This window comes from Trematomus bernacchii, unplaced genomic scaffold (genome assembly GCF_902827165.1).
Source record: "Trematomus bernacchii unplaced genomic scaffold, fTreBer1.1, whole genome shotgun sequence".
NCBI classification, from domain to species: Eukaryota; Metazoa; Chordata; class Actinopteri; order Perciformes; family Nototheniidae; genus Trematomus; species Trematomus bernacchii.
In genome coordinates this window covers 10,158,879-10,170,730 of record NW_022988050.1, presented here as the reverse complement: position 1 = coordinate 10,170,730, position 11,852 = coordinate 10,158,879, and the positions used below count along the sequence as shown (strand labels likewise).

At 42.0% G+C, this 11,852-nt stretch overlaps 1 protein-coding gene across 4 annotated transcripts in view; it reads right to left on the bottom strand.

Annotated features, from left to right (window-relative positions):
* Positions 1 to 11,852, bottom strand: part of ppm1bb (protein phosphatase, Mg2+/Mn2+ dependent, 1Bb) — a 38,653-nt gene that overhangs the window by 14,230 nt on the left and 12,571 nt on the right. The window contains exons 3-6 of one of the 4 annotated variants that reach the window (XR_004555037.1): positions 10,647 to 10,764; positions 10,052 to 10,163; positions 9,209 to 9,266; positions 3,762 to 3,954 (exon numbers count right to left, since the gene is read on the bottom strand). Coding sequence is in view for 3 of the 4 variants with exons in the window: in XM_034119106.1 (XP_033974997.1) it covers positions 7,260 to 7,598; positions 9,209 to 9,266; positions 10,052 to 10,163; positions 10,647 to 10,764 (627 nt within the window). In the remaining variant the exon portion in view is untranslated. Of the gene's footprint in view, positions 1 to 2,586; positions 3,955 to 4,736; positions 7,639 to 9,208; positions 9,267 to 10,051; positions 10,164 to 10,646; positions 10,765 to 11,852 lie in introns of those variants that run through there. The other 3 variants (XM_034119107.1, XM_034119106.1, XM_034119109.1) reach the window with 3 other exon arrangements.

The following is an 11,852-nucleotide window of genomic DNA, read 5'->3' as shown; positions in this document are numbered from 1 at the left end:
ATCACATTGGTTACTTAAACATTTTTTTCTTAATGTTCTAAAATGATTTGGGCCCCTGTCAGTCACGGGCCCTTAGAATCGTCCTAACTTTTCACCCCCTTACGGCGCCCCTGTGTACATATATGCACACCTTGGTGCAATTGTAGATTATTAGGAGTTCATCTCAATTCAGTTTAAACAGATGAAATGTTATGTGGAAAAAAAAGGTATGAATGTATTTTATGTGGATAAATTGTTTTGCAATAATATAAATAATATATATAATATAATAGATAGATGAACTCAGACGATTGCTAACAAACATCAGGTAGGATTTTCTGTGAAATGGCAAGATGGGTGGGAAGGGGGAGGGACGGGGTGACATGGGAAAGGGATTCCCTATATTTTTTATTTCTTTATTTCTTTCTTTTTCTTTTTGTATTGTCTATATCATTTGTATCTGTGTATATAAGTCCCTTTGTGAGGGCAAAACAAAAAGCTAACTTCTATCATCAGCATATCAATGTCCGTGTTTACCATGTTCACTTATCTTAGTTGAGCATGTTAGCATAATGAGATTTACCTGTCAGCACTAATTACCCAGTGCAGCTGAGGCTGATGGACCATAGTGGGGATCATCAGTTTTACAGGTACCGTATGTTCGGTTGTTGTGTGTTGATGGTTACCCTCTTGTGGTGAAACTTTACAAACACGCGAGACTTGCTGCACAACAACCTTTCTTCACCATAACCAGCTTGTGGCATTTTCGCAGTTCTATAGCACTACCCTCCAGACATGGCCAGTATTTATTCATAAACCAAAAATATTAGACAAATTAAACCTTGTGATGGCCCAACATAAGGATATGGGCATAACAGATGTCTGAACCAAATTTCATCGCAATCTGTCCAATAGTTGTTTAGAGATTTAATTCTAAATCATAATGGTGTCACTACAGGAAAAGTCACAGGTTCATCCTCTGGGGAACATGAATGTCTGTACAAAATGTGTCCAACTCTATTGATTAGATGCCAGTAGTGTTTTGTTATGAAATAAACAACTCAAAAAACATTATTTAAGTACTTTTTTTCAGTTTTTCCAATATATGCTAAAGAAGACTTTACTTATTACCTTACTTCATTTATCCGTAGCTACAGTTTCAAAGCACTAATGTTGATTTCTCATACAGAACACACAATAACTCAATCAAATATGAAGATTTTTTTCATCTTGCACAAGATCCATACCCTATGTGTGAACAAATAATATCTTTCAGGACACATTTTGCAGATTTGTATTATATAGTTTACCTAAAGTATCATTTCCAATGCAGGACTTTTACTCGTGAGTAAAGTAGCCTTTGCTACCAATTCATGAACGCATATTAGAATGGTGACTGAAAACTTTAGACTGCTGGTAGCCAAGTCACAAGATCTTCAACGTTTTCAAAATGGATCCAGTGTGAGTGAAGAATATCTGAAACACATTTCACGACACTCCATACAATAGGTTGAGATATTTCAGTTTGGACAAAGTGGTGGATTCCCCAACCGTACATGGCTTAGAATAAATGTGACCATGTGACTACAAAAAGCAAAAGGGGGTAGATCTGTGTCTTATCTTGTTTTATGTCATGTACTTGTACACAAACAAATTAAAGTCAAAGAGATTAAAGATCAACTGAGGAGGGGGGGAGACACATTTGCAGGTCAGTGTCTATTGTTTTTGTAATATTAGGCTTAAAGTGGATTCAGTGGGTGAATCAGTGCGAGGGTGCACCCTGTACCCCTCCATCATCAAATTAAATCCACCCCTTACACCCCCCTAAACACACACACATAAACACGCAATCACCACGGTAATATATTTGGATGGCTCATTCACAGTCTGCCACACATGCTCTGCAATCCCATAATCCCACTACAGATTGAGAACACCTTCAAGATACGATGTGATTGTGATTAGGGATTAGGATCAAATTATGATAGAGTGACAGATTAGACAGCGTGTGTGTGTGTGTGTTTTAATTAATCTATGGATGGCAAAGTCAGTTGCTACATCACTTTGGTTAGTATTGAAACATCTCAAAATCTATTGGATGGATTACCATGAAATGTGTGTAGACATTTATTATCCCCACAAGATGAAGCTTCAATTATTTATTTAGTTTGTTTTAGGGATGAATTGTAATAATGTAATAAAATGATATAGGTACTGGCAGACAAAATTAGGTTTGTGAATTTAGCACATTTTGTATGTCACTGTGGATGTACATTATAGTACAGTATGTACCTGACTGACCCTTGTGGTTTATTTTTACCTGCTGCAACAGCATGTGGCTGGTATTGTTTTCACCTTGTAAGTGTGTGTGTGTGTGTGTGTGTGTGTGTGTGTGTGTGTGTGTGTGGTGTCATTACAGCATTCCTGCTGGAAATATAAAAAGCTTTTTGCAGCTATAGTTTTTGCAGTGTGGTTAACTATACCTCAGTCTCTTGATCTGATTGGTCCTGCTTCAGGATACGGGCCTCTGAGGTGAAAAAGAAAAGGCCTCTGGGACGTACCCCAGCTTCCAGAAATGACCTCTCTCATTAAAACAGCAGCCACCACTTGATCCTTGGCAGGTATTTTATTTCATATATAGACGCTTTCTGTAATCAAATGTGAGTGCAATCAAACAACAGCAATACAAACATTACCAATGCAGTCTGAGAACCAGGAACAGGGTTAAAACAGGGAGTTCACTCACTCTACATAGCGAGCAGCTAGTAACCTCATGGACAACATTACAAAAAAAAAAAAAAAAGTTCCTCTGTCAGGACAGTCCGCCGTCATGAGTCATTTCCAACCATGAAGGCGGGGAGGGAGGTGGGGAAGCCCCCTTTGACCCACCTCCCTCCTGCCCTTACCCTCCTTCTACAGGAAGTCCAACCAGTGATACAACACCCCGCCCCCACCCCCCAACCCAACCCAACCCAACCCCGCCTCCATGAGTCCCACTTGCACTCGGCTCTTCAGTGAACAAGATAACCTCCCATTTACCCCGATCATGATTATCATCGTCATCCTAATTGTATCATAAACAACAACAAAATAAAATCCAAATAATTTCCACTTCTCACACGGCAGGAGCCAATCAGAGTGCAGAGGTCCTTCGGGTTCAGTCAGTCTCAACCAATGGCTGTCGAATCCGGGTCGACTAGAAAAACCACGAAGCTGTACATGTAGAACCAGAGTCCTCATGCAGTGCCCTGCGAAGCTGGCACACATCAAATACACAGGTGGAAGTGGAGGGTGGGTTTGGGTTGCTTGATTCTTTTTTTTAATGGTGTGTCTGTGTGTGTTAGAGTGTGTGTGTGTGTGTGTGTGTGTGTGTGTCATTTAAGAGGGGAGAAGCATGGTGTTAGGCAAATATTAGACCCAGTAGCACAATAAAGAAAAAAAGTCCAGGAGAAGAAGAATCACAAGTCTTTATCTACCGTCTGTCTTCTCTTGGCCCTCTCCGGAAAAAAAAGCACTCACACACACACACATACACACACACACACACACACTATAGGTCCTTATGTCATTGTGAAGTCATGTGTTCAATGTCAACATTCAAGAAAAGAAAAAAACAAACAAAAACACCTGAATGGTAAAAATCTCTACCATCACAATGCTTTCAGTTCATAAAATCTTGACATTTCTGAAAAGTGATTTTTTTTTGTTTTCCTCCAGGTTTAAAGCAGTATGCGTGTGTGTGTAGTTGTTGTCGTCGTCGTCTTTGTCCCACTGCTGCAAACACACACACACACACATGCACAACCAACATACGCACACTCACGCACTCCAACACACACCACATGTCCTCTTTTTAGTGGAGAAAGACATGGCGCAATGGAGAGACACTCCTCCTTTGGGCGGATGCACCGATCACCAGGAGGAGACGGGGGGTCGTTTCCACGGCTACCACGGGTCTTCCAGCTCACCGGCACTCTGAGTGAGTGAAAAGGGAAAAAGATGGGAGAGGTGAGGGTTAGTTGTATTGTTGCTGCGTCTTTCACTGCGCACAGAAGTAGAGACACTGCTCCTGATGCCCTTAAACAATGGCAATTGTTGAACCTCGCTGCCCCTCTTATCTACCCACATTGAATGGATAATGGTGAAAGACAGTGACATTCCCCTGCCCAGCCTGTACGTTAACACAACCAGAACCCAGACCTCTGATGACTCACCTTGCGGAGAATCACGAGGCCAACTGTCAGACTGAAAAACAGGGGGGAGAAATGGAGAGTGGAGTCCCTATAGTCTACGCAGCTCCCCCTCCGCTCGTGTCGCCGCCAGCTCATGCAATGCAGCGGCAGGCTTTTATTTTGCTGCTATTCTTTTAAAGGAGACGACAGATTAAAATGTCTTTGAAGCAGCTGAGATGAAATTACGGGTCGAGGCTACGGAGCTAAAAGCTGACGGAGGGCGAGAAGGTGAGGATTTTATTTTCTGCTAGAACTAAAAGAACTTCTACACAGAAACAATAACAGCACATTCAGTATAGAAAGAGACACTACGGCCCTCAATCAAACGCCTCCACTTTACCTTGGGATCTGAAGATTTCTTGGGTGACATAAAACACATTTTGATTGGGAGAATATGACTATTGTATGCCTAATCACAACCCTGATCTACACGTTTGTAAGGTTTGAAACATGTGCAAGACACAAAGGGACAGCTGTACATTCAGATTACAGAGAGATACTCTTACACACACTGGACACAAATCATAGCATTATACCTCAAACCATTTTTATTTGTTCATTTGTCATTTTAAAGTGTGTGGGACTCATTTGGCCCACGTAACCACATACAAATACAACTCATACAAACACGCATACATACATACGCGCAGTGTTTAGCATAACCTCCCTTCCTATAGTTAAGTGCCTTAGATATTGTAAGGATAAGTGCAGTGCATGCATTACACTGGTACTAGGCTTTATACAGACTTTCAATAACATTCCTCTAGCTGCTATCACAGAAGAATGAACACTGCAGGTTCGGTCTGTTCTCTAACTTTCACAATGACGAAAGACTTGTGCTGTTTTGAAGAGACGTTGTCATAACCTGTGAGGAATGGAATATACTTTGTGTGGGATTTAATCAAGCTGAAACACATCCTGCCAGGGTTCATACCAGCGGCTGTCGGCATGAACAGTGGGAACCTAATGAAAACCTGCTTCATAAAAACGTCAGCTACACAGAGAACTGAGCGCAGGTACACAACTCTCTCCCATTAAGCCTACAGTGGGGTTAAATGCTATATGTTTTAGCCACGCTAGCTATGACTCTTTAGGGATGTAATGTTAGCCATGTGTTGGGAAAAACGTGTGAGCCTGAGTATGTAGCCAAAAGAAACAACATATTGTTACCTGAAGCACGATTAGTTAGTATCTATAGTGACGATATCTGCAGTCCCTCCAACTAAAACATTTGAAAAACTCAACACCAATGACTCTTTCAGAAATTGTGACCTTGTTAGTCAAGACATACCATAAACTTTATTAATACAAACTTATTTAGTTTTGTAGAAAGAAAACTAGAACGATACATTGCTCTTGAGTTTTTCAAAGGAATTTTTGGGCTCTTTATATTCGAGAGAAGTCTACAACAAAACAATGTTTATTGCTACTATAGGTAAGAGGAGAAATATGTGTTATCATTTGGGGGGAACTGTCCCTTGACCTCAGGTTCAGTTCTACAGTTTGATTCCGTTTGACTTTTTCTTAAAGATGAACTTTGTCAGAATAGCTGCACTGTGCATTGAGATGAATGCTAATGGAATCATGTAACCAATGCTAACATTAGTATTCATCCCAAGCTCACAAGCTAAAGAACTGATATCAAAAAGTAGTTTTCTGATAAAGCAGGGATCATCAACATGTGCCCCAGTTTTCATTATGGGCTCATTCCTAACCTGAGCAGGCAGGCATTTAAGAGTAGAGCACAGCTTCCCTCTGGGACGGGGCTATGCCAACAGAGGCTAGGATTTGCTGACAGTATTACAGCTAACACTGAAAAAGATGACACAGCCAGTACAAAGGTTGATCCATGTTACACGGTGTAGAGCAAGAAATCACACACTGTACAAAGTAAACCCTTTTCATTTCCCCTACTAGTTAAGGTTTTCTTTCTATTCTTAATCCATCCAACAGGTCACTTTTCCGCTGTGTAATGAGCATTACAGCCTTTGAGGGTTGCTAGCGTGGCTGTATACTGTACTTAAAGCCTAATTCTCATTTAAACAAACATTTAGTCACCTACTTGAGTTTTACTGACATATACAGGAACATATTTTGACCTTTATGTGGTTGTGAGGCAGCGTAATAAATGTGGCGATGTGGAAATAGGAATATGTGGTGATGGAATGATCTAAATAAAATGCCGTTCAAACTACGAGTAACACACCTACACAAGTGTCCCACTGTGGTTTAACTGCCCGGTTTTCCTGTATCCGGACTGGTTTGAACAACCTAACATCGCTGAGCTGATAAACGGGCTAACAATCAATAATCAGCCACTACCAAAATAAAATTGAAATTACAGTAGTGATGATTGGTTGGACACACTCAAACCCTCGCAGACACACGTACACACACTTACATACATACATAAACGAAAAAGAAAGTGTGTTCTGAGTCTGTAGAGGGAGTTGGCCTGGAGACAGTGCAGTGTGTTGAAACACAGCTGGAGATCTCCTCGCCTTCTCTTTGTCAGTACGTCCACTGTAAGCAGGTTTGGGGGGTGGGGGGTGAGGCTCGGGGGGGGGGGAAGGGAGTGGGAAATCAGCCAGAAGCCATTACTGGTAAATGTTGGCCATGGAGTGCAAAGTTCCTTTTTTGTTTCACCAGCCACTTTTGAATGTAATAATAATTTGTTATTGATTATTTCCTAGTCTAAACATCAGTGTGGAGTGTAAAAGTGTCTGGCAAGTTTAGGGAGTCCAAGCTGAGGCGGTCAGAGGACAGGGGAGGGAGGCAAAAGAAAAGAGCCCTCATTAGGAGGAAGGTATGCAAGCAAGTGGCTCGGAGACAGAACTTGAATGGACAGAAGGGCCGTTTTTTTATTTCCTTTGCATTATAATATACTGAAATATTCATGAGCATGGTAGCTGTATTTGTGCAGACCATGATGGAGGCCGATGTGTCCATTTAAGTTCTGTGGAGAAGGGAAGGAGGAGAGGTCGTAGCACAGCTGACTAGGGCTCTGGGGTCGGGCTGGGTTGGAAAGGGGGGGGGGGGGGTGTGTGCTCAGTCAGAGGAGGGGTCGGACTCGAGGGCGGGCGCATCTTGGCTGGCCTCCGGCTCTGCAGTGGCGGGTGAGGGTGGGGGTGACCGGGGAGAGGGAGGGGAGGCGGGCTGCTGCTGCTGCTGCTGGCCGTTGTTGCCGCCGTCTCCGGGGGTCCTCCTTCCCTCCCCCGGCCCCTCCGCCGCGCTCTCCCCCCGCAGGGTGTAGGTGGCGAGGGACTCCTCCAGCACCGACTGATACTGCCCCCGGTGGTGCAGGCGGAACTGCCTCAGAGCCTCCAGCAGATGAGCCGCCGTGCTGCCACCTCCCTCCTCACTCTCCTCCTCTCCCCCCGCACAGGCCTGAGGTGACACGCGCCAGGGGTCAGACTCTGCAGGCACGCTCCACGGTCAAACACACACACACACACACACACACACACACACACGTACACAAACAAGCAGCGGCAACAAAACTCACATCATTGGCACACAATTATCTGCTACACACTAGCGTGACGACGTCTGAGACATTCTTGCACCAGTCGGACAAGCCCATGCAAACGCTGCCTCTGACCCTGTGACCAACAACCCTTTGTGATATTCGCTGTATGGTGTAACAGAGGAGGGGGGGGGGGGGGGAACGCACACAGCCCAGAGAAAAGAGCCTGCAAGTCAAGACTCCACTGATATTAATATGACAAGTACACTCGTACGCAAACACAAACTCGCATCTCACACGCCGTTTAAAACCTGACACTGAGCTCCGTTTGTCCCTGTGGCCTTTGCATCTATTTCTTTAACGTGATTCTCGACTGTTTATTGTGTGTTTTTTTATTTCATATTCAAGCCCTGATTCTTTGAGGTCGGATAGGTGACTGTGTTAAGCATCTGTCGTTCATTTTGTCACAGAGTGAGGATACACAATCTTAAGATTTGTTAAACAATTAAGCCATATTTCTAGCCGAGTGTAACTAAAATAATAATGACATACAGAATAACTTTAGTTATCATGGGTGAGTCATGTTAATAGCATTGTTCTAAATCGATACACCTTTATAGAGTTTTCCTGAATAATCATGACATGATTTTGATGCCTATTTTTTTGCCTATTTCTACAGAGGTAGGTTGTTTTCCTAAAGAAATGTAATGAAGATGAATTATATTATCCAAGACAAGAACAATATAGTCACGTGTAGCGATGGTCTTGCTTTCTGGACATACTTTATAACCTCTGTACGCTTCAGCTAGCCACTTTTTTAGAAAAAAGCAACATATTTATCTTTATTTTTAAATTCCCTGCGCAATCAGAAAAGTGTTTTTCTTATAATAACTTAAGATTCAACGCGCGATGTTTGTGCAGAGGTTTACAGTAGACGTCTGTTTTCCCCTTCGTCTGCTTAAGAAGGAACGTTTCTCTGTGCTCACCTTGAATCTGCGCTTTAGACATGTACCAACCTGTTACTTGAACATAAGTGTGATGTGGAAACTTGAAGCCTCCTTGTAAAAGCACAACGAATGGACTGCTCAGTGAAGCAGGAGACATCTTGTGTCCGGTAGTTCAACATAACTTGATTCCAAGCAGTATTATTATGTCTTAAAACATGTCCCGGGTGCGGGGTCTTTTGAAAAGCTATTAAAGTCATCAGTAGGTTTTTGTGGGCATTTGTTGCTGAGGAGTTTATGAGGTTAATGGAGGTCCTAATATAATACTATTCCAATGATAAATACAAGATCGACCGCGACGCTTCGATGCCTTTTGACATGGAATGCAGACAAATGAGTTTCACTGGGCTTGCCAAGGTAATTCTGCCAAGTCTATCCTCCACCCTCTTCCATACTTAAATCACATTCATTCTCCAACACACCCACACACACAAAAGTGTCGTTGTCTGGGCCTGTGTGCGTTTACATGTTGGGGGGGGGGGGGGTGAAAGGTCTGAGAGGTGAGGGGTTTAAAGAGATCAACTCACCCCTTCCTCTTCTCTGTGAGGGTTCAGCTTGTTGTACACGGCCTCGATCACACTGCGTCTGTAAACACACAAACAGCACACAGCTCGCTGCTTAGAGGAGAGGACAACTCCCAACATAATACAAACAGTCTCTGTTCATTCTTTGCAAATGTGTATTGATTCACTCTTTAATGGAACTAAGAAAGCAGCCGAGTCGATACTTGAGCATCCGCTATTCATGTATAAATAGACCTGCAGGATCTCTTCATATATTTTTACAGGCAAGTGTTTTGAGGAGGAGATCAACACACATATATTCTGACTGCTAGAATGTAGGACAATGGAAAGCAAACAATACTTCATTGTGGAGATTTTGGCTTGAAAAGTGACATTAACGACTTTTTGGGAATCAACTAATTGTTTCAGCTCTATGTGTAGACTTAACAAATAATCAGACAATCCGTAAACAAAGTGATGGATCAATAAGATCATAACATTTAAATAAATTCAGGTTTGTCGATTTTTTTTGACACTTTTTAGATAAAATGATTAACTAGGAATAAAGTCAATTAATTGATAATGAAAGTATTTTTGTTTACAGCTTTGTTATTGTATAATCTATTTCCTGTCTGTCATGTCCCTTTTTAAAGCGCTTTGTAAACATGTTAAAATTGCTATACAAATGAAGTGTTTGTTATTCCTGACACAGGATTTCTGTGTAAATAAGGGTGCAATATCTTGAAGTTAAATGTTTGTGAAAGTATCGGTCACAAAATAATGGATGTCGACGGTCAAGTCCAATAACATTTGAACATGTTCTGTGAGTAAGATGTAGTTTAATGCAGTTCCAGGCTGTGTATTTACTTGCTGGCCAGGCCTCCGCCAGGTGGAAGGTTGGGGATGTTCTCCGAGGCGATGCTCCTCAGGACAGACACCAGGTCAGGGACTCCCGCCTCCCCACAGTTCCCCAGGAGCTCTGCACACAAACACAAAGAGCACCAGGGGTTTGCGAGAGGTTATGTTGTAGATGTAGGTGATAAAACACTACCTTTGTCAGAGAACTCCTCCATGGTGCTGGACAAATCACAGTGTGTGTGTGTGACTGATTTAAAATATTTGTTCTACCTAAAGAATGTTTATTTTGCCCAGGTCAAGCACATCACTTTCTTTTGAAGGAGGCAACGAAAAACTACTGGGCCCAGAAAACAATGTGGGCATTTAACTACAACTGCTGGACAATTTATAATAATTTACCATAATTACAGCACATAAGTCCGTTTAAAGATAAACATGACTAAAATAGTCCTTAACAGTGCCAAAAAAATATGATCAACTACCAAGACCATAGCGTTTTTCGAAATCTTTGTGACTAATTTGTAACTGAACCCTACAGAATATTATGAATAATGCATGTTATGTTGTGTGAGTGTGTGAGTGAGCAAGAGGTGCGTGTGCTGACCCTCAACACGGGTCTCCAGGTACTTATCCAACTCCTCTTCTTTCTTCAAAGCCTCCTCTGAGATCTTGGGAGCTCCGGGTAAAGACACCAGCACCACACTCATATTGTCCCTGCTCCCCTGCGGCACGAGGAGAGGACGAGAGAGAACAAAAGAGGATATAGTAATCTGTCCACAAATTAAATTGTATTTTGTTAGTTATACAAAGATTTATTTTTATTTGTTAATACAAATATTCTGTTTATTTTTTGTGGCTTTCTAGCCCAACAGATACCGTGGTGCTAACGTAAGCTGCCAGCTTGCTCGCACTCACAAGCTGAGGTCATGTTCGGCTTGTGATTGGCCCGTGCAGTTGAGTGGGCGGAACCTCAATATTGTGGCTCCAGCCCCTCAATCACTACTATGCCTCCAAATGATGTCAAAAGATGGCAGCTTCCGTATGCTTTCTGGGATATTTTGGCTTCACTTTTGTACAGTGGGTAGGAGAGTAGAGGTGTCATCTATTTTGATATACAGTCTATGTTTATAACCGTTAAAGTCAACTGGGCAGTCCCAATGTTCCTAATTTTTCTTCCTTTTGTTTTGTTTTAACTCAGTCAGGGCTTTGCCTGTCAAAATAAATGCTAGGCAACAAGCCAGTAGTGTCGTTACTCATAGAAACAGGAGAAGAAAAAAACGAATAGTGTAAACATCCAGCTGAAAGAAGTTCATATCTACAGAGTAACATGTCCAGTTCAGACCATTAGGGGTGGTGAAAGCATTTATATTAAAATATCTGTTACTAGTCCGCTCATAATTCTTCCCGAGTATTAATAAATGGTTTGGGATGTCAAAAATGTTTGAGCACAGTATTGAAGTTAAATGGCCAAAGTTGTGACAACACTATGGCCTTTAAAATCTCTAAATGTTATGGAATTTATTCAAATGTAAACGTATTGTAGAAAAAGCAAAGCTCGGCCTATGGCTGGTGGTAATTTCCTGAACAATGAACAACATATTAATTGGCATTTATATGACACAAACAGTTAGTGACAAGATAGAGTTCTTGCTTTAAACCAATGTATGTACCTTCTGATTGCTTTGTAAAAGTCAATGTGGTCAGAGTAGCTTACAGTAAGTGTACAGTGTCACACACATCACAAAAGGCAGTGGCAGCAGAGGAGATTTATGACAGCGTGTGGCTGTTACTTGAGATTACCCATCCAGTA